This window comes from Penicillium griseofulvum, assembly GCF_001561935.1.
Source record: "Penicillium griseofulvum strain PG3 chromosome Unknown contig_80, whole genome shotgun sequence".
Classification (NCBI taxonomy): domain Eukaryota; kingdom Fungi; phylum Ascomycota; class Eurotiomycetes; order Eurotiales; family Aspergillaceae; genus Penicillium; species Penicillium griseofulvum.
Window position 1 is genome coordinate 3780082 of NW_024467471.1, and position 26240 is coordinate 3806321.

A 26240-nucleotide genomic window follows, 5' to 3' on the forward strand; every position below is an offset into this window, starting at 1 on the left:
ACCGTGTAATAAATCCTTCACATCTTTTCTGAAAAGCTACTCTTTCATCTTTAGGGAGAGCGAAGATAATATACAAAATCATAAGCCGAATTCGGAAAGGTGATTTTCTATTAAAGAGCCAGGAACCGCTTCGCCGATATAGTCCGAACAAAATGCCGTCATTGTTTGAGTTCGGCTTCAATGATGCCCTGCCCATCACCAGGCGGTGCCCAGAACTTGATAACCTGGAATCCAGCACTTTCTAGCAAGCATGTCCAATTGGACTGGGAGCGTTCCATACTGTTACAGAAAATCATCATTTCCCAATCCCACATCGCCGGTAGCATAGCACCATCGCGATCTGCCAGCACAAACTCTTCAATGATCAATTTCGAGTAACCCTGCTTCAATGCACCAGCCAGCTGGGTAAGAATAGCTTGACTATCCTTGTCGGACCAGTCATGAAGGATAAATTTCATATAATAAATGCGAGCGCCTGGAACTATGTCAGCGATTATCCAAATCGCATGGAAACAACAAAACTCACCATGAATCGGCTGTGGTTTGAACAGGTCAAATGGTTGCTTTTCAATACGCTCCGTGTTTATAGTACTCTCTTCCAAAACATGTGGCAAGTCTTGGAGCACCAAGCGACCTTTCGCATCCGGGTACCGTTCCAAGAATGCTGCGAGATCATGGCCTCGACCCCCTGCGACATCAACCATAAGCGTCTCTGCATCGGGATGAGCACCACATAGAAGACGCTCTTCCACTGGGAACCATTCAAGCCAACTGGGCCGCGCACCGCGGTCAGCCTCCATAAAGGTATTGGAAAGATCAAGCCTCTCAGGATTTCGTTGGAACCAGGTCCAAATTGGCTCGTCAATCTTCTCGGCAAATTGGAATGGACCATTCATGATGCCCTCTGGGTTTTGGTGGCCCTTGTCACGTAGGAATTCGGGGATTTTGGCAAGAGTGGGCATGCCAATATCAAATATGAACTTGATCACCGAAATACTGAGTCGGTCGGTCATCTGGCGTGTCATTGTAGTCGCGGTGTAAACGCGCGTGTCGTATTCGCCAACATAGTCAATCCCAACTAAGACACGTAGGACTCGCTCTATCCCATCGGTTCAGTATTAGTCACCTATGCAATAAAAGAGGGCGAATAGAAAATGATATACCAACTAGAATCGGACTCGCATTTTTCACAGCTGCAAGCTCATTGAGAGACACCGGCCCATTACGCTCCGTCAGCGTTGTAAATATACTCATGTCGATGGCAATGCGCACACACAGGGCGTGAGTAGGCTAGACCGGGTTAGCACCAACGTCATCGCCCTGGATGGTCCAATAATTACAGAATAGGCCAGATGATAGACGGAATCCTGCGGCTTCTGTAGTGCATTCACCAGTTTTTGCGCTGCCTTCAGGGCGGCGACACGATCTGCCTCTTCGTGCTGGCATTGGAAAGCTCCCAGTGACTCTGTCACTTGGTGATGTAGTTGGTCAATTGACTCAGTAAGCACAGTTGTTTCCATCTTGTGTATTCTGGATAGAAATATAGGTATGAATGTATATGCTGTTGCGATTTTGAAGGTGCAGAATCACAGCTGAAAGGAGAATTCAGGGTAGGGAAATTGAGGGCGGCAATGCTAGGATTTGCCCTTTGGGTTCTTTTGCTTCCCCCCCCCCTTTTTGGATGGCTTCACTAGTGATCGCTTAAAGTCGAGAAAGTGGATAAACCATGCTGGGGTGTGTTTGGTTGGTTCATGATGCGATAGCGAAAGATGGCGTATAAACGATCGTTTTAGCTCGAATGATACCCAAAATTGGACTTGCCAATAGTTTACTCCCCTATAAAATTTGACAAAAGCAAGAGGACCTCACCTTTGCGGAACAAAGAATGGAGGACAAAGAAAAAAACACATTCGCCTTGTCGGACTCCGCGCGGGCCGTTCATTAAGTGGGGAAACAATATACTTCCCGCGTTTGCCAAGATGATGATCTCAAGGCCAATAGGATATTCTCCCTTTAACTGTAAAGTGACAGCTTGTTGACAGGGATGGATTTTTCAGTACGTTTGAATGCCTCGACGCAGTAGTAGGATGCTGCGAATACGATAAGGGGTGCTTGGCGATGGCGTACGGAGTATGAGGTCTCTTTTTTTTTAAGAGTGGAGATGACATTGGCAACATAGCACAATGAGCGTCAACATCACGGCAGTGTCATGGTGTTTTGGTGGTTTGGCTCTGGCGGTTGTTAGTGTGAGGTTGTACACACGTGTGGTGGCTTTGCAACGTGCTGGCTGGGATGACTTCTTCATCGCTTTCTCGCTGGCAAGTGCTCTAGTATGCTCTTCTTTGGTGCAAGTCGCCGTTTCTTACGGATTGGGGCGCCACTTGAACGAAATTTCAGATGCGTCTCGACAAATTCAGGCGATCAAGTACACAGTCATAGCACCCAACTTCTCTGTTATCAGCACCACAACTGGCAAGATAAGTGTGACCATCTTCCTACTTCGGCTCATGGGACAATCGGCATCCGCGCCACGTCGATGGTTCCTATACATCCTCATGGTAGTCTCAATTGCGTGGAATGTGCTGGCTATTGTGGCTATAATTGGGTTCTGTCGACCCGCGGAGCGTATCTGGAACCAGAATGTTGATGGCTCCTGCTTCAGTCTCAACTTTCAGTTGATTGCCGGGATATCTCAAGCTGCCTTCAACGCATTCAACGATTTGGCCCTTGCCCTTTTCCCGGCTTACATCTTTTGGCACGTCCAGCTCGCCTCAAAGATGAAGTTCGCAATCATCTCCGTTATGGGAGCCGGTATCTTGTACCACACTCTTTCCATCACACACTAGGAGCGTCAGGCTGACTTTATAGTGCGGCGGCGGCCACGGTGGTCAAATGCATTTTGCTGAAGAACCTTCCTGCCCATGCCGATATCACCTGTGGGTATTCCTCGGCTTTCATATCACTGAGCACAACAGCTAAGCGCATACAGGGTCTTGGGCCGACATCACTATTTGGTATACGTAAGTCATTCATCCTTTCTTTCTAAAATTTCACAAAAGTTAATAAAAAATCTAGGATCGAGGTAAGTAATCATGTGCTTTCCAAGCAATCCTAGCTTATGAATATGACCAGATGTATGTTATCATCATCTGTGCATCGTTGCCTACCCTCCGACAATCCTACTCAGTGGTGCTGCAACGCTCCCGAAAGAGTTCAGCGTACATGCGCTCAGAATCGACCCCTCGACAGAAGCCAATCCCCCTTGTCCGTCGTGCCCCAGATGCTTCATTATTTGCCACTCACACTGAGGCGCAAGCGGACCGAGCAGATAGCCGATATTCTAGTCAGGAAAATATATTGGGAGATGTTGGAATACGGAAGACAACAGAGGTCCGCGTGTCTCAAGAGCCTCGGCAGGATCATGAGGACAGTTCACGTTTCCCACAGTTGAATCCTTTTAGGGGTCCTGAAAAAGCCCCATAAGCGGAAAATGGAACATTCGTTGTGTTATTGGACGACGCGAACGCGGTTCTTCCAGGGTCATTCATTTGTCGATACGACCATCTTAGGATGGACAACAACTCAAGAACCACCTTTTACCCTCTCGAGTATTCGCCGGCTCTGCTTTCTCGTCGCCATAGCGCAAGTTCTCCCTTGCGAGATTAGGGCTATCAACATAACTCTCGCGGAACAATCCGATCGATTGAAACTTCAGGCTAAAGTCGCCGTGTTGCTCCCCAAAGAAACTATAAAATCAGCACCCATTTTCTATTCTCCATTGACATAAGACCCACCTTCTCATCATGATCCGAAACCTCCTTATATGCGACAAGTCCAACGGCCTGGAATTTTCTACCGGTTTCCCCCGATATGTCGGTTTCAGATCCTTCCATGATATACGCACTTCGCGTCCAGTCTGACTCGGGTAAAAATCATATTCCCAGACAAGAGCACTTTGTTCACGATCGTCTGGCCTCCGTTGTGGGATTTCGTCTGTCAGGGAGAATGTGTATCGTTTTCCGTCCAATGGAACAATATGTAGCTCAAGACCATCGTATCCGCTGAGGTCCCATATTTGGTCATTTCCGACCGTGCGTTGTGAGGCAAAACCGGCGCCCCCAAGTGTCTCAATGTCGAGGTGACCGTGAAAGATTACTCCCTCCTCCGTAGGCTCGAGTTGGGACACAGATGATCCACCGCGGACGCGGTCGTCGGAGGCGGTCCAGCGATTGTGGTCCCAATCCGGACCAAAAAGCGTTTGTTTACTCGTAGGATATTCCATCGTGGATCTGAAAAGTGTCGGGGGGGAAGGCTGTCAAGACTATTGTTAGAGTTAGATTTTGTCGCGAGCTGGGACCATCCGATCGATCGACAGATCGGTTGTTTAATTGACATGTGACGTCATTTCTAGTTAAGCGATAACTACGGCCCTGGGGGGCATCTATGAATGCAATGCTCTCGATCTGATCTTCAAAATAAAATTGGGGTATATTGATCTATTACATGAATTCATATCTATTAAACATCATAAGGTTTCTTCTCAACATCATAAATGGGCGAGCATGCCAATTTACTTCTCGTTCGCAGCCATGGACCGTATACCTTGAACAGAACAGGAATCGGAATCATCACGATCGCGATACATCCAAGCATTGTCCCCGCCCATTGAACTCCTAGATTCTCCATCATTTGCTTGGAGAAAAGTGGGAATGAGCAGCCAATAGCTGAGCGCAGGATTGTGTTCGCAGCAATAGTGGATGCAGCCCTGTCGATCCGGTTAGTCACTAGTTTTCACAGCCCTGGAGAGACAAAGTAACATACAATGTAGGATAGCAGTCAACAATATAATTGAAACATTGCAAGAAGATCAAAAAGATCCCCGCCCCGGTAATCAGCCCTGAAGCAATAGGAGCCATCCAGTGAATGGACGGAGTGAATCCGGTCCAGCCGAACCTATTGAATATTAGCTCAGAAAACTACACATTGTTGAAGATTTCAAGGTACTTACCAAAACATCCCTCCAGCAAACAACACAGCTCCTATGATGGCAGATGGAAGGCGCCATTCGGGGATAGGCTTATCACCGTTTGCCGCCAGCTTGATTCTATATGAACCCTGTATCAGGAGGATATAAACGCCGCCAAGGAGTTCGCCGATGATGATTCCGACAAATGCAAGTCCACCGACACCCATATTCATGCCGTAAACACCTTGGAATACAACAGGGTATGCGCCCAGCAGAGCATAGATGAGGCCATAGATGAAGGAAATGTACAATGAGACCAGAAGCAGTATGGGCTCCGTGATCAACATCATAATGGGGCGAGCAAAGTTGTTCCGCAGAAGCTCCTTTACATCCACTTCCACCTCATCTTGCTTTGCATGGATGCCCCAATTGCGAGTCTGTCGGCGAAGGGTAGCTGCCTTGCGAACAAGGATGACGGGGGCATAAGTCTCCTCAAGGAAGACAAAGATTAGGACAAAGCCAACAAAGACCATGATTGCAGAGATATACATCGTCCATCGCCAACCCAGATCGCTCATTGCAATGAAGCCACCCACGAACGGTGCCGAAAAGGGCCCGATAAATACCGCCATGCAGAAAATCGACATGACGACACCCCGTTGGGTGTTGTTGAACAAGTCTGCAAACACAGCGGGAACGACTGAAATAGGGCTGGCCGAGCATAGTCCGGCAAAGAAGCGACAGATCATGATGGTCTGAATATCTTTGGCAACTGCACATGCTAAGGTGAAGATAGCGCATCCGAAAAGACCGAGAGATAGTGGCCAACGTCTGCCGATAAGCTCCGATCCTGGTGCCCAAATTGTTGGCCCGGCTGCAAAGCCAAGGACATAGAGTGTCACGCCAAGGGAGCCAATTTCGGTACTTGTGTTGAACTCCTTGCTGAAGCCAGAAATAGCAGCCGAAAAGACAGCGCTAGTAAACGATCCGGCGAAGGTACCATAACATAAGATGCAAACTAGCATGATGCTATTAAGATATTAGCATGTGTATATTGATATCAAAAGGAGGAATAGGAAACATACCGTCTAAAGGTGGACCAATTATATGGATGTAAGGGATCATCGGCTCCATCAAACTCCACGACATATCCTTCAGAATCCGGGAGCATGGGTGGATAATCTTTGTTAGCGCCCATGGGAAGCCATCTGTCACGGGGAGTAGGCCCTCTCGTAGAGCCTACAGTTGTTTTCTGTTGCAGTCGATAGGTATTGATACGGGTAAGCTCGAGTGTATCAATTTCTTCAATTGTGTCGTCGGATTCATGGCTGCGAGCGTCCATAGCATAGTCGTTATCTGGCTCATATTTGTCTGGGTGATGATTGATATGCTCCATTGTATGCTGTCATGTCAAAGTTTTTGGGATTAGACTGAGAATTTGTGTGGGAATATACAAGGCTCTAGTCGAGGAAGGCAAGCTCAGTATATGTCCCTGTCTCGGTCAGCCTGATCACATTTTTTTTTCTTCCTAGTTCTTCTGGGTCTTCGGCCTAATCCGCAATCCATAGTAAAATGGGCCCTGATTGTAGCAAAGCGAGCTGTACTAGGGCAAAAAATTACTTTTGGAAGATCCATACTTTTCCGCTGTGGCTTTAAATGCTTTAAAGATCCACTATCAAGTCAAATTGCCGCGACACATGCAAGTCATTGACCAGTTAAAATTTAGGTCGTTCTCGGCTACAATCGGAGGTGTGGCTGCCACCTGCTATAGAGTGGTCCCCCGAGGACAACCGATCATAGCCGTTATCAGTTTTGTTTCAGGCGACGAAAAACTCTTCAAAGATGTTGTTATTTTCAGGTTGAAATTAATCATTGGCACCATCTTTACATGATATATTGCCTCCAGACCGATCCCGACTTGCCATGTGAAACCGGTTTGGCGTGTTCCTCGTGCCGAAGCCGTCGGGATCGGGACCCACTATGCTCGGGCTATTGATTCCTTGTTAGCTTTCTTTCCTTTCGTTGAACCGAGATAATAATATCGGTTATGAATATGACCCTTTTTGTATTGTAGTCGGAAAGTCTATTGTCAGTGATTTGTTGCAACACTTTATTTGCTTGGCATAGCTATTATACTATTTGATGATCAGATTCATCTTCCTCCTGTAGCTTCTTACAGAGGTCTTTCAGCGCCCAGCCAGCCCAGTCAAAGTCACTGATCTCAAGATAGATCTGTGCACTCAGCCGAACCCACCATGACCCCTGAAAAGGGAACACTGGCATGAATGTTTTGTATGACTTGATCATGGTCTGCTGCATCCATTCAGTCACAGTCATATCTGGATGATCTTGACTTTTAACCAGACTCCCGTCTCCCCAAGTGGGTTTCTTGATAGGAAGCAAGATGTTAACCATAAAGCAGTCGGTTGAAGTATGGGCAGCATTGTCCAGGATCACGGTCCCAAGAATATCTGCAACCCTCTGTCCACCTTGGTACGCAAGTTGAATGCAGTACTCCCGAATCTTGATCTCACTGCCGCATACGCTCTGTCTCCACCGGATAGCTTCAGGCACTGTTAAGAAAGAAAAGTTGTCTGCTGTTCCAACGAACTCGAAATTGGAGACGAATTCTGTCTTTTCTCTCACAGGCTCCTTGGGACTGAGGGAAGACCCTTTCCCAGACGACCGAGTAATGAACCCGTGGCTTGTTGGTAGGGTGCTCCGCATCATGGCTTGATTGCGTTCGGGGACGTAAAACACAGCACACGAGCGAGGAGTAAACAGCCACTTGTGGCAGTTACTGATCAAGAAGTCCGGGTCAAGCGAGGATAAATTGAGATCGATTTGTCCAATTCCGTGGGCAGCATCAATCAGACTCAGTACGCCCTCTGAACGGCAAAGAGCTGTGAGTTCCTCAAATGGAAGCCGAAGACCCGGGTTGGACGAAATTGTGTCGAATATAGCAATGCGCGGGCGATAACCTTCCATGCGCGAGGCTTTAATCGCTTGTCGAAATGCAGAAATCATCTCAGAGTCGTCCACTGGGTGTATTAAATTAATTTCCCGCGTGCGAACCTTGTCTCCACTGGCTTCACAGATATAACTGGTCGTTTTACCACATGCTCCATATATAATATCCAACTGAAGAATCTCATCTTTCCCATCATTGCTCCATACGATGTTTCGTATAACTGTATTGACTCCAGTGGTAGCGTTCGGAACAAAGACAATGGTCGACTCTGGTACACCAAGGAAGTTACTCATGGCAGCCCGGGATTCGTCCAACAGCTCGGGGAAACGATATTTGATGAAGGGACATGGAGTTTCCTCGCACTCGTCGCGGAGCTCATCTGCTTTGTTTCGAATAGCGATAGGTGATGCTCCAAATGATCCTAATGTATGTGTTGATCAGGTGAACTAGGTACTGAAAAAATCGGTGCTCGTACCATGATTCAGGTTTCGATAACCAGGAGCAAAGGAAAAGTGCCGACGCATTTCATGTCCAAATGGTGTTGGCTCATATTGAGGTGACATGTTTCCAAGTGCGTTATCTGTTGCAGATTTAAGAAGTGACAGTTCCAAAACTTATCCAAAACGACTGACATCCCCCTTCCTCTCCACTCCCCGCAAATCCCCGCTTTCCCTTCTCGGACATGGATGCTACAGAGGAATACAACATAAGGCTCGGACCTCCGATATCCCTGTGATACGATAGGCCCGCCGATCAACGATTGATGAGATGGGATAATATTGGCCCAACCAATATTTGCCGACATGATCACTTCCTTATTCAGTAATTCCCATGCTAACCCTGCATCCTCCATGTGCTCCCGGCTATTACTCCGCATGTCGATCTTTAGGTTGACTATCTAACCCCACGGGCCCGTGCATTCCATACAAAATATGTATTAGCCCGGAAGGATCCCTTATTTTACTATGCGGTCGCCACTTTCAGTCAAACAGCCCGCAGCATCCATCTTTAAGCCTGACGGTACAGAGTCGAATCCACGCATAAGACATGCGAGCAGACAATAAAAAAGCCGACGATGCAAAGCATCATGAGCACCCCGAACTCGACAAGGGGGTCAGGATACCGACAGAAGTAGGCACCCTGCAGCGCCGGCTCAAGTCACGCCATGTTCAATTCCTTGCTCTATCTGGTGCTATTGGAACTGGTCTCTTCGTGGGTACAGGTCAGATCCTTTCGGTGGCTGGACCATTATCGATGGTCCTTGCGTATCTCATCACTGGATTTAATCTGTACGCGGTGATCAACAGCATGGGTGAAATGGCGACCTGGCTTCCATTACCTGGCGCTGTTCCCGTATATGCATCTCGATTTGTTGATGAGGCTCTGGGATTCACGCTGGGTTGGAACTATTGGTATCAATTTGCCATAGGTGTTCCGATTGAAATAAGTGCAGCTGCTCTTGTAATCGACTACTGGCCCAATAACATTTCCTCTGCCGTGTGGATTACTTTACTCTACGTGAGTATTTTCGCCCTCAACTGCCTTCCTGTTCGAGCCTATGGTGAAATCGAGTTTGTGCTTGGTTCTATCAAGCTTTTAACCATTGTGGGGTTGATGTTGCTCATGTTCATCATCACACTTGGTGGAGCTCCGACACATGACCGCATAGGATTCCGCTACTGGGAGAATCCAGGTCCAATGAATACTTATTTGGAAGACGGATCCTTAGGCCGCTTTCTAGCTTTTTGGAAAGTTTTCATCCAAGCCACCTTTAGCTATGGTGGCTCAGAAATTGTCGTCGTCGCAGCTGGAGAATCTGAGAATCCGCGCAAAAATATTCCAAAAGCAGTCAAGAGAGTGTTCTGGAGAATTGCCATATTTTACGTTGGCAGTGTGTTCCTTGTCGGCCTATGTGTCTCATCTAAAGATAATAGGTTACTCAACGCCATTGATGCAGGCGCGGCAGGCGTGGGAGCAAGCCCTTTTGTTATTGCAATCGAGAATGGTGGTATTCAGGTGCTACCATCTATCATCAATGCCGTTGTTCTCACATCAGCGTTTTCAGCTGGCAATTCTTTCTTTTATGCCTCAACTAGAATTCTGTATTCCACGGCATTGGACGGAAAAGCGCCTCGCCTGCTCCGATTTGAAAAGTTTGGAGTCCCATATGCCTGTGTTGCTGTCACTGCTGCTTTGAGCTTACTTGTGTACCTCAATGTCGCATCAAGCTCGGCTGAAGTCTTTTTCTGGATTAGCAACCTAAGCTCTGTGAGCACATTGATCGTGTGGTCGTCAATTTCTGCGACCTATGTTCGTTTCTATCAAGGACTGAAATACCATGGTATCCCACGGTCGACCCTTCCATTCAAGTCACCTTTCCAGCCCTTCCTAGCCTGCTTTGCGATAGTGTTCTCCTTGACTGTGGCATTCTTCAATGGCTTTGATGCTTTCTTTCCTGGTCATTTCAGTGCCAAGACCTTCATCCCGCCTTACATTGACATTCCCATCTTTGCTTGTCTTTTCCTAGGCTACAAGTTCCTGAAAAGAACGAAGTTTGTCAAGGTAGAGGACATGGATTTCTGGTCTGGCAAAGAAGAGATCGACCGGCTAGAATCCTTGTGGGAAGAGCCTAAGCCTCGCAACTTTCTTGGTACGTCAACGTCTTGTCTTGTTTTCCCCTCCTTTGACAGACTATTAGAGATACTGACGTATATTTTATAGAGCGAATATGGTTCTGGATTGCGTGAGCTTGTAAGCTACTCGGTAAAAAGGCTAATCAGTTTTATTAACCTTCTCTATCGGAGAAGAATATTCAAGAGACCACTGAAATGATACCATAAGGCCGCTTATACGGCCGACTATTCTTGTAGGTATAAAGACAATACTCTTGTAACCTTATTTAAAATTGGTAGGCAAAATAAGGCTATTCCTACTATACAAAACCTCAGATTTGTCTAAATCTGGGCGTTAATATGATTCCTACCATAAAATCTCTATATTTTGCAAAATAAAGCTATTCCCACAAAGCTTTAATTGCCGGCTGGGCTTGGGATGGGCAGGACGGGGCAGGACGGGGCTCTTCGACTCTGCGGGGCGGGGTTCGCTCCCGGATGGGGCTTGACGGGCCCGGGGCGAAGCCGAGCGACGGCTGAGCTCGAAAGCTCTCTAAATTTGATTAGTAACTTGCTTAAGAGGATAAGAACGCGGTACATACCTTGCCGAACGTAGCGCCAAGCTCCCCTATAAACTCGGTATATTCTCGCGGCCTCTCCTTCGCCTTTTCGGCCTGATTCATAGGTCAGCATCCTATAATACATGTAGTCAGCCCAATTCACCGTAAATGATCCCCTTCAATTCCTATCAAAAGAGGACATCGATTTCTGATCTATCAAAGAAGAGATCGGCCGATTAGAATCCTTGCCTTGGTACGTGAACTTGTTTTTCTCCCCTTTGACAGGTAGAGATACTGATGTATGTTGTAAAGCGAAAATGGTTCTAGATTGTATAAGCTTATAAGCTACTCAATGTAATGGCCAATTAGTTTTGTCAACCTCCTCTAAGAAGACCACTGAAAAGATCACTGAAAATAAATCGCAAGGCCACTTATACGGCCGACTATTTTTATAGGTATGAAAACAATACTTTTAGCTCAATCCATCATCCAGAATCTAACAACGTGGATATTGTGTACGGTTTATCTATTTACTTATCACATTCCAAATGCAAGATGATATGTTGATGTAGTCGCTCTGCACCAGATAATCTAAACTCCAGACGTACTAATGAACAATAGCCAAGTCAAAAAGGACGACACACATTCTAGCGAAATCAACTGCCAAACATCATGAAACTCATGAGTCCAACCCAGACAGCCACAAAAATTGCGGTCACGATTGCAGCGCCTGCCTTATCACCAGTGGTGATTTTAGTCGTCTTTTGACTAGAAGCATCAGTGTCATCTTCACCTGCTGTTGGATTGCTCGAACTGTTTCCTCCAGTGGTCGAGGTCACCGGAGCAGTCTTGTTGAAATTGATCAAATTTGCGGTGAAGACCTTTGTTGCGCTGATCTGCTCTTCCATTCCCATCCAGCCATCCCATGTAGACTTATACCACTGAACACCACAAGTGCCATTGTTGTTACCAGTGCAAGATGCGGCTGCTGCCTTGCCCGAAGTTTGGAGCTTCGCGACAATTCTTTCAAATGTGGACGGAACAAGTAGAGCAGTCAATGCTAACCAGGTGGATGTCAGCCCTTTGAAGAGGATCTCGTTATTATTACAGGTTTCTGTAGGCTCGCAGTAGTAGTCCTCAATAACCCCATCGGTGAGGAAAAAATTGGCAAATGTAGCGTTTAATAGACCATCTACTGCCGTTAGCCATTGGGACTGGTTGGTCCCATTTGTCTGTAGACACGAGGGGTCAGTTTAAATACTTTGGCACAACAAAGAAAGAAGATCTTAAAAAGGGTATTGCTCACATAATTGTACATATACGCTGCTCCCACCAGGTAAGTGCCATAGTTATATGTCCATTGGGAATTTCCCTGGGTCGCACAATCATTAGCCACATCAGTGGAATCGGCAACATTCCACGTTGTGTTGCTAAGCAAAGGTGACGAGACAGACCAATCCCAGATCTTGCTAGCCCACTGAAGATAGATTTCATCTCCAGTGTAGCGGGCTAGACGCGCAGATAGCTGAAATAACCCCCCGTTGGAAATGGCATTTTTCATTCCATACCCAGACTGGTAGGGCCATATTTGCCACCGCAAGCCTCCACCACACGAGGATGTATCCCATCTTTTGATCTGAGTATTGAAGACACCCTGGGCCAAAGAGAGCCAGGAAAATCCAGTTGAGCGGTCCGGGAATGAGAACTCAGCGGCCGTCATAGCTGCCAGGCCCCAGAACATTTGGTCGTCATTTCCCTGGTAGATAATCGGTATAAGACATGGTTCCTTATGAGACTCTGATGGCGCTCACCAGGTAAGAACTGTAGTTGCTTGGCATGTAATCGCCATCTGTGCCCGATTGCCATTGTAATCCGACACTTAACTCCTCGTTGTATGTTGTGTCCCCAGTGAAGTGCCAGTACTCTAACAGTGCAAGAAATAGTGTAGCTCCTTCCCACCATTTGTCTGGAAAGGCGCCAGGAATTTGGCCTGTCTCGTTGCCGTAATAATATCTCATCATAGCGTAAGTTGAGGTACTCGCGGCATCTTTGATCGAATCTGTGATAAAACCAACGGTTAAGTTCTGATTACCCTTCGTGATTGACATGGAACGAGAACCTCATCTCCGACGCGTACCTTCATTGCTAATATCAAAGTCGATTGCGCGTGCTACGCTAGAAAGTAGTAACGCAGTGACAGTGACTCTGAAGAGGGACCAATCCCCAGCCAAGTGCATCTTATCAAGCTGATGTATGTGAAACAACACAAATTTCACCAATGAAAGATGTCAGAGAATAGACATGGACTGATCTGTTGGACAGGCAGGAGGAAAAAATATTTTCTTGCAAATAGAGAATCTCATTCGGCATTTTAAATATAGACGGGCATGCGTAATCCTCGGCGCTAGCGTCGTCAACAGTTTCATTGTGGAGTATAAAACCAGTGGAGACAAAGTGCCAAGCTTTTACAAGCTTTTGATGATCGAAATATCGCGGTCGAGCAAAAGAATAGTCCGATATAGGTTTCCATTACAGATTCAAGCGACTTGTGCGATCTTGACACATTGGTCTAGCACTAGCACTAGCAATAAAGAACAGTACTACTTCATAAGGAACAGAAGGAGGAAACAATAGGATGGAGGATCAGCAACCATATTTCTCCATGATGGCTCTGAAAGATGGGTCCTGTAAAAGCTGTGCTGCAGTCAGACGTTTCTCTGGACAATATTGAAACACTTTGCACATGATAGAGGTCACATGTTGTCGTTCGATCGGGTCAGCATCGGGGCGAAAGTATGCAATTGTCGAAGCAAGGTCTTGATTCGGGTTAGGCATTGTAGATTGATCATACCAGGAATCAAGCCCATCCGTGCAAAGGCCCTTCCATTCTTCAGGCAATGGACCCAAACACCTAACAAAAGCACTTATTACTCCCTCTTTAAGATAGGTAGGGAAAGGCACAAATCCAAGGTAGATCACAGAAAATACAACCATGTAACTCCACATAACACAGGCAAAACTTGGATCTTTCCCATGGAGACGTTCCGGGGAGCAATATTGCGAAGGTGGGTAGCCTCGTTGAGTCGCGCTATCGCTAAGTTTTTTCGCTAAACCAAAGTCACCGAGAAAGAATTCCTCTGTGCGCAGATCCTCGGGGACAATAACTGGCGAAACAAGCTCCCCCTTCTTCCAGAGGTCGACAAATGGTATGGTTTGCTTCAGTGGCCGACCGAGTGCCTCATATTTTGCGCTCCTGTTAAGATCATGGAGAGGGGTCATCCCCCACATGCAGTTTCTCTCGTTTAGATCTATTAAAAATATTCATTAGAATATGATACTGAACATAAAATGAGTATAGTCAACAGAAACGGGGGAAAGGAGTAGGCTTACTAACCACGGTGAACAATTCCTGCTTTATGTAAATTTCCCAAGGCTTCTAGCGATTGTCGAGCAGCAGACATACGACTAGCCATAGGGATTTTTTTTTAACTCATAGGGTAAATGCACGGACCCATCACAGGGAACACTAGCACCCTATGTTTATCCCCAGGAAGAAGAAAGGTCCCTAGATACGTCATTAGGTGAGAGGTATCCTCCACGTTCTTCAGGATTTCGTCCTGCACATGGTATTCGTTTTCTCCCCAGTCTCCTAAAGACATCACTCTAAGGGCTACGTCCCTCTTTTCATAAAGGTCACGAGCCATCCAGACAGTAGAACCACCGCCAAAGCCAAGTTTATGCTCGACCAGATATCTGTCGTTAAGCACTTCACCGAGATAAACGGGATAAAAGACGTTCGGCGTTTCCTTTATATCGTACTTATGCCAAGGCTCAACAAGCTCTTCAAGATCAAGCTCCTCATCTTCATTGCTCACAAAGTCGCCAAAATCTGTGTCATCGGGCGACATGTCAGCCATTTGAGACGACCTCGGGAGTATTCGATGCTGAAATGGATATCGTGAATGTGTTGAGAGTAAGTTGTGGAACGTGATGGGTTTCTTTCGCTTGTACACCGCGCTTGTCGCCCTTGGCTCTTGGGGGATCCGTTTGATCTCTACACAACACCAAAATCTGTCAGAAGGAGGCCGCTTGTTATTACACAATTTTTTTTTTCAGGCCTCGAGCATGCTGCCTCCCATCCACTCTTTTCAAGATGGTCCATAGTTGGCTCTGCCAGTAGTGCCAAAGCGAGCATAAACTGACTATTAGGCAGACTGGTATCCCAGCTCCTCGAAAGCTAACGAGAATGAGCTTATCGAGAATTAGCTCCAGGAAACCCCCGGCAAACCTTTATTTGATGATAAGCACAAGAATGATGTGCATGGGGTCATACGAATTAGAACAGTTTGCACTGTCCCTTGGCATGTTTCCTCGTGACAGTCGAGTCTCTCATGAGTAAGACTTCCATCGTACGACCCTGTACCCCTCTCTGCATTTGACTATTGCGAAAATGGTTATCCCTGAGAAACCTAAGTCCAAGTGAGGGGTAATATATGGCCACCTCCAGGGCTGACTGACTCCTTTGGAGATTTCAAAAGTCCGGGGAAGCTTTTCTCCACTTCTCCACCTTTCGTCATCCTACTCTCTGCCCAGGTGTACATACACAATGAGAACAGGCGCTTATCTCCCTCCCCTCCCAGTTGAGCTGGTTGAGTTGATCGCAGATTTCCTCGATGCAGATGGCTTAGTAGCACTACGTTTAACCTGTCGCGATCTTCAGAGGAAAACATTTCATCACTTTGCGCAGCGGTTCTTTTCATCCATCAAAACTGACCTCTCCGGGGATAGTCTGCGCCGTATCAATGCTCTGTCGCAGAATACCGCACTATGTCCTTATGTGAATGGGCTAGCCTTCATGCTTCAAAATGGTGTCGGTCGCGGCTTGGTTTGGGACCGTCATCCATGGGGTCCTATCTCCGCTCCTCTAGAACTCGAGGCGATTCGGTCTCTGCGTGATAATTTGATCCACAACTTGACTAATTGTCGCTCATTCTTTATTTTTTGCCGATACCCAGAAGGTCATCCAGATATGAGCCATGTCACTATCACAGACGCTGTTGCCGTCTTCTTTGCGCTGGTCGTCGATGCTCGTCTGCCGGTTTCGTCGTTCCATCTTATATACGCGAACAAATACTCGCGCACCTTGATCATGGACATGCGTCGTCTTCCAAAACTCCTCTATCGTCAACCGGAATTCAAGATGGTGTGGGGCAATTTACAAAAACTCTCTTTAGAACAATATCTTACATTGGACAACTTCGGCTTCCTGCTTGAGCTGGTTCTTAGCGCTCCAAATCTTCAAACCCTCCTTTTAAATCTCGGCTCGCACGACTTGGCATCCGAATTTATGCATGAGCTGGCTGAAAGTGCCAGTTTTTCTCAACTGCGCGAACTCGCCTTGTTCAGAACATCTATGCGGGGACCCGATCTCCACAAATTACTCGTGAATATCCGCCCAAAGTTGGCTTCACTCACATTATACCATGTTTCCTTAGCACCAGGGAGTGATTGGACTCCATTTCTCAAGGAACTGAGTCAGGGATTTCTGGCTTTGGAAAGTATCTCGCTATATTATCTCTGGGCTAGTACACCTGCTAAGGGTCTCCTAACCTTTCCGGACATTCCAAAGACGCCTTCACTGTGCACTTCGAAGGGCCAGCGTCTAAATGTATTTTACTCTGAAGATATCAAACCCCCTACTGTCCTTGGGATCGAGTATACTGGGTCAAAGATGTCACATTTGTTGGATTTATTACAGACAAAGATTGAAAGTCCTCGCTCAAGATAGGTCAGGTTACCTTTATTGGATTTTTGTACACTTTACATTCGAGGCGCATTATAATATTGATTTTGACTCTTTATCTTGGAAATACTACCTCGGAGGCTCCGATGAATACATGTCTCCGCTTTTTCTTTTGTCATATCGAATGCCTATACTCTATTTACATTATAACGGCACTGTATAGGAGGAGTTTTGAAAGCCGATGCCCCTTTTGTGTGTACTTGTTCGTAGTTGTGGGTATTTGGTGGACGCCCAAGCCAAAATACAATTAACGGCATTATGTTCTTGGTGCATGAAGTCAAGCCCAATTATACCAACCGAGCAATAAGCAGTTACCACTTTATACAGTGAACATTGTTTTTGTGATATCAAAAGGCCATTCATTATGTAGCAAGCTAAAAGCTTCTTCATGTACAAGCAAGCTGCTGACTCTTCATATAACTGCGCATCATCCCCTGGGCTACATGGAACCGTTGATTTCCTCAAACGTCCTGTGCCTTGAGGGTCACTTTCTCCACATTCCTTCCTGTGACTTCAATCACAGTATCCTTGATATCTCCTTTGAATGCAACAGTCAACCGCAGCTGTTCTTTCGGCCAAAGAGTAACATAGTTGTCAGACCAATAAACCGGCGCAATCTCCGCGTTGTTGGCTGTATTGATAGCATTCAGACGAATGAAAACTGCCGGTCCTGTAGATTGATTTTCGAGCAGGACCTCGGCATGAGTCAACCCTTCCTCTGTTGGAGATTTCAACTCCAGGGTCTGCATTGGCATGTTTTGTAGTGAAGCCTTCACAGTAGCCGGTTGCAGGGTCTGCAGTTTGGTGTATTTGGCAAATTTGGTAACTGGCGTGGTGAACCAATCAGACTTGGACCAGTCCAAGACATCTGTAGTAGGAGAGAGCCAGTAAACATTGCGGCTAAGGACAGCTTTGGATTCAGGGTTACTGAGTGTGAGACGGAGGAAGCCAATATCTTTGAGCTGTTTAACTCCCGCAAGCGAAGCCACCATCTTTGAGGAATGGGGCGTTGTGTTGCTCTCCACTATGGTCGCGGATAGTTCCTTGCCATTTGAATCAATGAAATCGACCTTGATCTGCCGATTTCCAGTCTTTTCAAGTGAGTGGTTGATCAACCAAATTTTCTCGTTCTGATAATCATAAGCCACGTGTTCCTCACGCGCACCAACCTTGGTGCCGAAGTAGGCTCCGATGGGGTTGAGATAGTAATCAAACAACTGCCAGTGCAGATTTGGCCAGGCACTGTTGAGCATCCAATAGATAAGTCCTGTGGCAGGTCGAGTGGCATTCTGTTGCGTGGCGTATCCTTCAAACTGAGATCGGGTGGCCTCATAATCTGCCATCTGGCTTTTGATAACGTAGTCTTCCAGGCTAGATGGCTTTCCGTATCGGGCAAAGAGAGCCTTGTTGTAGAGCGAGCGGTCGTAGAATTGCGAGTCATAGCGGGACATATGATATTGGTCCGCATCTGGTTCTTTCCAGAGTGCTTCCAGATCATCATCAGACATGAACTTTTTCATGCTGGCCATCTCTGGGGTTCCAACCCCGGCGCCCAATTCAGAGCCAAAGCCGAATGCCGCTCCCTCCTTGTCATTGTACCAATAATTCGGGGGCACCCAATCGTACGGTCCGTCCATCTTCATTCCGGATGGCCCAAGAGCATCGGGGTAACCGCGCTTGCTGGCTGATGCAATGATTGGATTGGGCCAGTCCATAACTTTGAGGGCATCGAGATAAATCTGGGTCGCCTGGTCATTTGGCCAGAAGTCTGAGCCAACCAAAAATCCAAGCATCGAAGCGTGGCTTTGCATCATCTCTGCCTCATGCAGCATTGATGCCTTAGCAACGGGGTAGTCTGATTTCCCCCATTTTTCGCCGTTGGCCTCGTCATTGTACTAGAATTTCTTTTGTCAGTTGTCTGTTGCCTCAAGTAGAGTCTTGGAAAGACTTACGTCCCACCCTTCCCATTTATCACAACACTCCCATCCCGCCAGGACCATCATTCCCATTTTATCCGCGAGGTCATAAAACTCCGGGTGCTCCTGCTTCCCCTCTAAACGCACAGTATTGAGTCCCATATCCAACATGTAAGCGAAAATCTTCTGGACCCTGTCAAGGTCAAATCGCATAAAGATATCCGGCCCGTAGCCACCTCCGATGACCTGGAAGGGCTCACCATTGACAGAGAATTCGGTATCGTTAAACTTGTTCAATTTCGATGATACATGACGAATTCCAAATTGTTGGCTAATTGAACTATCCGACACCAACTGCTTGGGTTTTTGGATTATGGCGTCAGCCTGTACTGTGTATAAAGGCTGCTGACCCCAGAGGGCAGGCCACCAAATATCAGGGTTCGCAATTGTCGCAGTTATGGACACCGTTTTCTTCTCATTTGACTTTAAGCCAAAGGTCTCGCTAATTTGCACAGCTTCAGAGCCGTTTGGCCCTTTGACAGTACCCTTGACCATTACTTGCTGACCAGTTGATTCGTGGTTGGTCAAATCAGTTCGGAAGGTGACCTTAACCGGCTTGGAGTTGGGCTGGGTAAAATCGGTGAGGACGCGGAACGGCGACATTGAGACCGCTCCAGTCTGAGAAATCTCCACATCTCGCCAAACACCAGTGCCATTGTCGGCTGGGTAGGGATTCCAGTCCACGAATCCCATAGCAAGATCGCGAAGATAGTTGGTTGGGAACGCACGAATGAGTAGACAATTGGCTCCTTCCTTAATATGTTTGGTCAAATCGTACTGATGGCCCCCATAGGAGCCTTGTTGCTGGTCGCTCGATGCAATGAGCACTCCATTCAGATAGATGTCTGCCTTGAATGTGATGCCGTGTGTCTTAAGGGTGAAGTGCTGGCCGGCGGATGGGTTCAACGTAAACTCTTCTCGGTAAAGCCAGGGTGCTTCGAATGTGGAGGGATCAGCAATAGCTTCCATGTTGTCTGAATAGAACAAGTCTGTCTCGTTGTATACCCCGTTCTCAAGAAGCCCCGCCATGACAGTGCTACGAGCACCAACCCGGTGCCATGATGAAACGTCTTTCCCCGGTGTAGAGAGCACATCCATCTTTTCTGATACTTTGGTCGTTGATTGGAGGTACCATCCCGGGATAGCAGCAATGTCACCGGCAGAGGCGACAAGTGGTTTGGGGTCTGCTGCCGCTGCACAAGCACTGGCACTAAAAGCCAGTGCTATGCAAAGTTTACTCATGTTCTTGAACATGACCATTTCGGTTGTTCTGGTTCTTCAGACACCAAAAGTGATGCTGAGCTCGTAAGATGTATGTGACGGCTTGTTCATTTAAAACATAAAACCCAGTGGCGTTCAGGGCGAAGTAACACTATGTCACGCGATTGAAGATTCATACGACCGTGGGATAAAGGTTCTTTTGTTTGGATTATCTTCTCCGACGACTTTCTGGGCTAGGACTAGCTCATACGGGGATTCCGGGAAACCTGCAGTCTTTCCCGGTTCTGCATAGGATCACCAGGGGAATTTCCCAACAGAGTTGTTGGGAAGCCTGGCTAGTCGGGCTGCGGAAATGATCGGAATTCATTTCTGCCCCGATGATAGATGACGGACAGGGCATATTCCTATTCTGGCCTTACCCGGATCGTTGATTCTTAGCCCTCTTGGAATTTGTGGGGGCTACATCCTGCCGCGCAGATCTCTTGTTAATATCAAATCCAGTGTCTGGAATAAAACAGAATGCTATTACTGGAATAAATACTCCGTAGTAATGTGGACGGTAAGCTCCGTGTCAACGATGATTTGCGACTATTTTGCCTGATTAACAAGCCTCAGGGGAGCGTTCAGGTATCAAGGCATCAAGGCTTCAAGGCTTCAAGGCTTCAAGGCCCCAAGGCCCCAAGGCCCCAAGGCTCCAGCGGTTTTCATCTCATTCAGCAAATAAACCTCCTTGCAAAGCTAGGAGAGTCGCATGATTGTATTTTCTTAAAAGAATGAGTAGCTGGGGACTGAGCTGAAAAAAATACTCTCGAAACAGAAATAACCTCCCTCAGGGGTTCCCCCTGCGGTATGCCGAGAATTCGTTGACTCTTAGCCCCTACGTTGCACAACTCCTGCAATAAGGGTACCGGTTGTTTTACGGCGAGACGGTAGTCTACCAGACAAGAGAAAGGTAACAATCTGATTGTACTTTACTCCACGCGTGTAAGGACAAGAGACAGGACGTGGGCCCCTACCGTTTGCGTCGCGTTCGTTTTCGGCCCTAGACTGCCCTGTCTACGCCCTTTATCCACTGTCTCCTCTAACCAACCATGAGTCTCGGTGATTCGTCAGCTTCTTCGGCCGATCAAATCGATCTGTTTGACAGCTACTCTGGAATGCGACAGCGATCCCTTATCGTGGAGCCCCGACGCGAGAACCATGGAAATAAGATGCAGCGCGTTGCACTCCCGTCTTCCTCCCATCCACTCTTCAATCGAACCACAATGGAATTGTGGATTTGATGCTTAATGCAGTCGTCAAAGGCACCCTAGGACGATTTCCCCTACAGGAGGTGCCAATGATCTGGGAGATAATGCCTTGTTACCATGCCAGTGCTCCTAGGCGGTTGGAATGTGGCCGTTCAATCCACACGCGTATCCCCCTCTCTTACTTATGTGTCTTGAGGGGTGTGACGTTGGCTGGTGGCTTTTTTTTCGTCCTTCTGTATCTTCGTCACTCCAACGAGCGGGAAGAAGCTGCACTGTTCATCTTGAAACCCATGGTTGTCTCAATAACCAATACACACGAGTCTTGTTTCGATCACTGCACTAATTCTCGGGGGAAAGTGACTACCGACTTTTGATAGCGTCCTTGGTCCTTGCAGGATTCAAGCTTAGCTGTTCCTCTTTGAACCAAGCTTTTAAGCAGCTGTTGTTCCAATTTGCTATCACTCAATCGATATATCAGTCGCGATGCGCGTTTTCAATCATGCATTACAGCCTTCATGGATGGGTTTGCTGGCTGCAGCTCTACTGGGCACCTCAACTGTGCAAGCGGTAGAGCTAGATCTTGACGATGGAGGTAAGTGTTTTACTTCTCTACCTGTCTATACACAACGACTAATTCACAATTAAAGATTCTATCAAAAAAGCAGCCAGAAATATCGCCACCAACATGATGAGTTACTACACTGGTATGAATGTCGGTGACACTCCGGGTAATTTGCCGGATCCTTACTACTGGTGGGAGGCCGGTGCAATGTTCAACTCCCTCATTGACTACTGGTTCTACACGGGCGATGATACTTGGAACGACGTCACGATACAAGCCATGCTCTGGCAGGCTGGTGAGAACAAAGCATTCATGCCAGCCAACCAGAGTAAAACCGAAGGAAATGACGACCAAGTATTTTGGGCCTTCGCTGCTATGACCGCGGCAGAGCGAAACTTCCCAAACCCACCAGCTGACCAACCACAATGGCTTGAAATGGCTCAAGCTGTGTTCAATACCCAAGCTCCGCGGTGGGACACCTCTTCGTGTGGTGGTGGCTTGCGCTGGCAAATTTTCACGTGGAACAATGGCTACAATTATAAGAACACCATCTCCACTGGGGGATTCTTCAATCTAGCGTCTCGCCTGGCAAAGTACACAAACAATCAAACGTACCAAGATTGGGCTGAAAAAGCATGGGACTGGACTGCCGAAGTCGGATTCATGACCCCCGAGTATCGCTTCTTAGATGGGGCTAGTGATCTCACTGAGTGCAAGCCAATCAACCAGATTGAATGGACTTACAATGCCGGGGTATACTTGCTTGGCGCAGCTAACATGTATAATCTGGTGAGTGAACTCTTATCTTCCGGTAGTTGAAACAATATCTAACGATTTAAACAGACCGAAGATCCAAAGTGGAAGGAGCGCACCCAGAGGATCGTTGATTCTTCCGGAGTTTTCTTCTCTCACGATCCACCCAACGTGATGTACGAGCGAGCCTGCGAGACGGTCAATACTTGCATGGTCGACCAACGGTCTTTCAAGGGATATCTTTCTCGCTGGATGGCTCAAACTGCTCAGATGGCCCCTTTCACATATGACACAATCATAAAACGTCTAAGGGCATCTGCACAGGCAGCTGCCAAGACATGTACTGGTGGTATCAATGAGAATGTATGTGGTCTCAAGTGGACAGAGCAAAAATGGGACAAGACGAAAGACTTTGGTCAGCAGATGGCTGCTCTTGAAGTCATTCAAGCGAATCTGATCACTCGCGTTGCAGCCCCAGTCACCAATGATGATGGTGGAACGAGCAAAGGAAACCCTAATGCGGGTACCAAGCCCGAAAAAGCGATTCCGCCTGGTCTTGACTACGACATAACTACAGCCGACAAGGCCGGCGCAGGCATTTTGACTTTCCTGGTTATGATTGGCATCGGCGGTTCGACTGGATGGCTGATTTGGGATTAAGCTTTATTTCTTTTATTTCTTTTGGCGTTTTCCATATGTGTCTTATTCTGCCATCGACGTATATTTTGCTAATCTCAAGCTCTCTTACATTAACTCCTGTACGACGTGGTTAGTGGCGTTTTGTGAATACTTGTTTCAATCTGACATACCATTCTCGCACTGAATTACCCCGCTATATCGCTCCGGATTCCCGGATTTCCGTCCATCCTGCAGGTCATACAATGTAATGCGGATATACCGAGAGTTCATCCCTGCAAATGTACTACTCGACCATGTCATTGACAATAGTACCAACAAAAAGAGAGGGGGCGTACAATCATGCTGTGTTCCCAAGGTTCTTGGCTTTCTCCTTATATGTTGTCCATCGAATGACTATCTGGACAAAATCATCCATTTTAGTCTCGCAATACAAATCCTCAAAGCATGGGTTCAGTCATCGATTATTCTCAAGTTGAGATTCCCACACACTGTAAAGCAGGAGTGGTGGTCAATGAAGGCCCCGATTTCCATGTCGAGGTACAGATGGTGCCTGTGCCACAACCAGGTAGGATCCCGATTGGAGTATCAGATATCCCATTATGCATAAGATCGTGGTCATTGATGCTCTTGTGTAGGCCCCGACGATGTTTTGGTCAAGCTGAACTATACTGGACTATGCTTGTCCGACATCCATATGATGCAAGGAGACTTGGGTCTTCCGCCTATGTCAACGTTCGGTGTGCGATCTACGGGACATGAAGGTGCGGGTGTAGTGGTCAAAGTTGGAGCCAACGTGAAGACTTTCAAGTTAGGCGATAGAGCCGGAATCAAACCGATGATGGACACATGCGGGTCGTGCGCACTTTGCTGGGAGGACAAGGAGACATACTGCAAGGGTGCAACTCTTACTGGTCTGATGACGGCAGGTAAGGCCGACTTGAATCATTCTAATGATCGGAATTGTGGCTCATTATAGTAGGTACTTACCAGGAATACTTGGTATCACCGGCACGATATACATCGCCAATTCCTGACGGTGTCCCCGACGAAATTGCCGGCCCAATTATGTGCAGTGCCAGCACTATGTATCGATCTCTGGTTGAGTCTAACCTTCGATCCGGGGCTTGGGTTGTATTCCCTGGCGGAGGTGGTGGTGTGGGGATTCAAGGGGTACAGCTAGCCAAGGCGATGGGCATGCGTCCGATCGTGGTGGACACGGGAGAATCCAAACAGAAGCTGTCGCTCGAAATGGGAGCAGAGGCATTTGTCGATTTCAAAGAAGTTGCCGATACCACCAAAGCTGTGATCGAAATTTCTGATGGGGTCGGGGCTCATGGGGTGTTTGTGGCAGCCCCTGCTGCTTATAAAAATGCAGTCTCATTTATTGGAGACCGGATCGGAGGCATTGTGATGTGCATTGGTCTTCCTGTTGCAGGGTCAATGACGATAGGAGCCGATCCCTGCCAGTATGTCTTTAAGAATCTTACTATCAAGGGCACCCTCGTAGGTAGCCGGAGTGATACTGCCATGGCGCTGGATTTTGCACGACGAGGAGCGCTACGGCAAATTAGTGAAGTGTATCCGGTGAATCGGTTCCCTGAGGCTGTGGAGAAACTACGGAAGGGGGAGGTGGCCGGGCGGATTGTGATCAATTTCAACTGGGAGGAGTAAACGGGTGGAAGTAGATAGTATATCTCGGTTGCTGGATTTTCAATTGAACTGCTCTAAAAAATTATATGCTTCAGTTCAAAGGGCCTTTTTTTTTCTTTTTGCCGTCGACCTATCTAAACGGAATGATATCTGAGAATACCACTAGAAATACATAAACAACAACAAACAGAATACATAAAAAGAATACACAAAAAGAAGATGCTCACACTCGGAGTCGAACCGAGGATCTCATCATTACTAGTGATGCGCTTTACCACTAAGCCATGCGAGCTGATTGGTGGAAGCAGCTGAGCTAATGTGATTCATAAGGGAAATTTATAGACAATGGAAGAAAAATGAAAACCAAAAAAAAATGGACTTGCAGGGAATCGAACCCTGGACCACTCCCATGCTAAGGGAGTATTATACCACTAAACCACAAGCCCAATTGAATGGGATAAGCTTTCATTTTGTGCTTTATGAAGCTAAACGGCTGGACAGTATTGTGTAACCTCCAAGAGCTCTATACCCCACATTTGTACTCGACATTCCAGCAACTTTCCAAGGAATATCTCATACATTACATCAAATTTTATAATCACACCTACCTGATCTATCTACATGGGCTGATGGCGACCCACTTTGGTTATCTTCAAGAGGTAACACAAGTACGGGGTGGTATGCAGAAATATATATAGACGCGTTGATATGACGTGACAGCAAAATGTAGACCTCACCTGAACAAATCCTCGGCTCAACTTCGGGACATTCCTACCCCAAATTTTCCAGGTGATCTGCAGTGGCTTACGATGCGGAGAACCTGGGGGACTTTCCTGAGCACATGCAACAAGACATTGCAACTCCTCCTTACCAGCGATGTCTCTTCGACTGCCGATCAACACCTGCAAACTTAATACGTGAGGAGGTGGCACAGGAAGCATTTCAATTGATGGCATTACCCATTTGAGTTTGACACCACTCATGTAGTGCTATTCCCATGGGCCGGCAATTAGCCGGCACACCTACCGACATCTGAAGATGAATATCCTTAAAGGGACACCTACTTACGTGTAAGACGGAAAAACTGCCCAGTGTTTAACTCAAAAATGAGAGCGACGCTTATCTCCCTTCTTGCCTTGACTGTACCCATACAGGCACAGGAAGTATACTTGACAACCACCGGTTACTCCACTCGACCACAATGTACACAACCGAATGTGGCCCCGAATTACCACTTTCAGCCCTTCTCTTATACCTTGAATGAGACTGTTCGGTAA

At 47.1% G+C, this 26240-nt stretch overlaps 10 protein-coding genes across 10 annotated transcripts; 5 read left to right on the forward strand and 5 right to left on the reverse strand.

The window, feature by feature from the left end:
- Positions 1-158: 158 nt before the first annotated feature.
- Positions 159-1520, reverse strand: PGRI_023600 (O-methyltransferase, family 2; the record flags this gene model as incomplete). The annotated part of the gene is made up of 4 exons (XM_040790073.1): positions 159-475; positions 527-1099; positions 1164-1290; positions 1341-1520. The coding sequence occupies 4 exons, from the start codon at positions 1518-1520 to the stop codon at positions 159-161; spliced, it is 1197 nt and encodes a 398-aa protein (XP_040647026.1).
- A 663-nt stretch (positions 1521-2183) lies between these two features.
- On the forward strand, positions 2184-3483 carry PGRI_023610 (uncharacterized protein; the record flags this gene model as incomplete). The annotated part of the gene is made up of 5 exons (XM_040790074.1): positions 2184-2818; positions 2869-2936; positions 2990-3020; positions 3076-3082; positions 3133-3483. The coding sequence occupies 5 exons, from the start codon at positions 2184-2186 to the stop codon at positions 3481-3483; spliced, it is 1092 nt and encodes a 363-aa protein (XP_040647027.1).
- Positions 3484-3565: 82 nt separating this feature from the next.
- PGRI_023620 (Major facilitator superfamily) lies at positions 3566-6362 on the reverse strand (the record flags this gene model as incomplete). The annotated part of the gene is made up of 6 exons (XM_040790075.1): positions 3566-3746; positions 3795-4312; positions 4603-4765; positions 4822-4953; positions 5009-5995; positions 6052-6362. 6 exons carry the CDS (start codon positions 6360-6362, stop codon positions 3566-3568), a joined length of 2292 nt encoding a protein of 763 aa, XP_040647028.1.
- A 734-nt stretch (positions 6363-7096) lies between these two features.
- On the reverse strand, positions 7097-8621 carry PGRI_023630 (Pyridoxal phosphate-dependent transferase, major region, subdomain 1; the record flags this gene model as incomplete). Its single annotated transcript, XM_040790076.1, has 3 exons — positions 7097-8358; positions 8413-8517; positions 8570-8621. The coding sequence occupies 3 exons, from the start codon at positions 8619-8621 to the stop codon at positions 7097-7099; spliced, it is 1419 nt and encodes a 472-aa protein (XP_040647029.1).
- Positions 8622-8984: 363 nt separating this feature from the next.
- PGRI_023640 (Amino acid/polyamine transporter I) lies at positions 8985-10684 on the forward strand (the record flags this gene model as incomplete). The annotated part of the gene is made up of 2 exons (XM_040790077.1): positions 8985-10587; positions 10659-10684. 2 exons carry the CDS (start codon positions 8985-8987, stop codon positions 10682-10684), a joined length of 1629 nt encoding a protein of 542 aa, XP_040647030.1.
- A 1081-nt stretch (positions 10685-11765) lies between these two features.
- On the reverse strand, positions 11766-15026 carry PGRI_023650 (Six-hairpin glycosidase; the record flags this gene model as incomplete). Its single annotated transcript, XM_040790078.1, has 6 exons — positions 11766-12341; positions 12416-12865; positions 12921-13168; positions 13247-13284; positions 13961-14417; positions 14621-15026. 6 exons carry the CDS (start codon positions 15024-15026, stop codon positions 11766-11768), a joined length of 2175 nt encoding a protein of 724 aa, XP_040647031.1.
- Positions 15027-15715: 689 nt separating this feature from the next.
- On the forward strand, positions 15716-16897 carry PGRI_023660 (uncharacterized protein; the record flags this gene model as incomplete). The annotated part of the gene is made up of 1 exon (XM_040790079.1): positions 15716-16897. One exon carries the CDS (start codon positions 15716-15718, stop codon positions 16895-16897), a length of 1182 nt encoding a protein of 393 aa, XP_040647032.1.
- A 476-nt stretch (positions 16898-17373) lies between these two features.
- On the reverse strand, positions 17374-20148 carry PGRI_023670 (putative glycosyl hydrolase; the record flags this gene model as incomplete). Its single annotated transcript, XM_040790080.1, has 2 exons — positions 17374-18807; positions 18865-20148. 2 exons carry the CDS (start codon positions 20146-20148, stop codon positions 17374-17376), a joined length of 2718 nt encoding a protein of 905 aa, XP_040647033.1.
- A 1694-nt stretch (positions 20149-21842) lies between these two features.
- On the forward strand, positions 21843-23334 carry PGRI_023680 (glycoside hydrolase family 76 protein; the record flags this gene model as incomplete). Its single annotated transcript, XM_040790081.1, has 3 exons — positions 21843-21951; positions 22007-22710; positions 22765-23334. 3 exons carry the CDS (start codon positions 21843-21845, stop codon positions 23332-23334), a joined length of 1383 nt encoding a protein of 460 aa, XP_040647034.1.
- A 423-nt stretch (positions 23335-23757) lies between these two features.
- On the forward strand, positions 23758-24984 carry PGRI_023690 (zinc-dependent alcohol dehydrogenase; the record flags this gene model as incomplete). The annotated part of the gene is made up of 3 exons (XM_040790082.1): positions 23758-23878; positions 23949-24239; positions 24293-24984. The coding sequence occupies 3 exons, from the start codon at positions 23758-23760 to the stop codon at positions 24982-24984; spliced, it is 1104 nt and encodes a 367-aa protein (XP_040647035.1).
- Positions 24985-26240: the final 1256 nt, after the last annotated feature.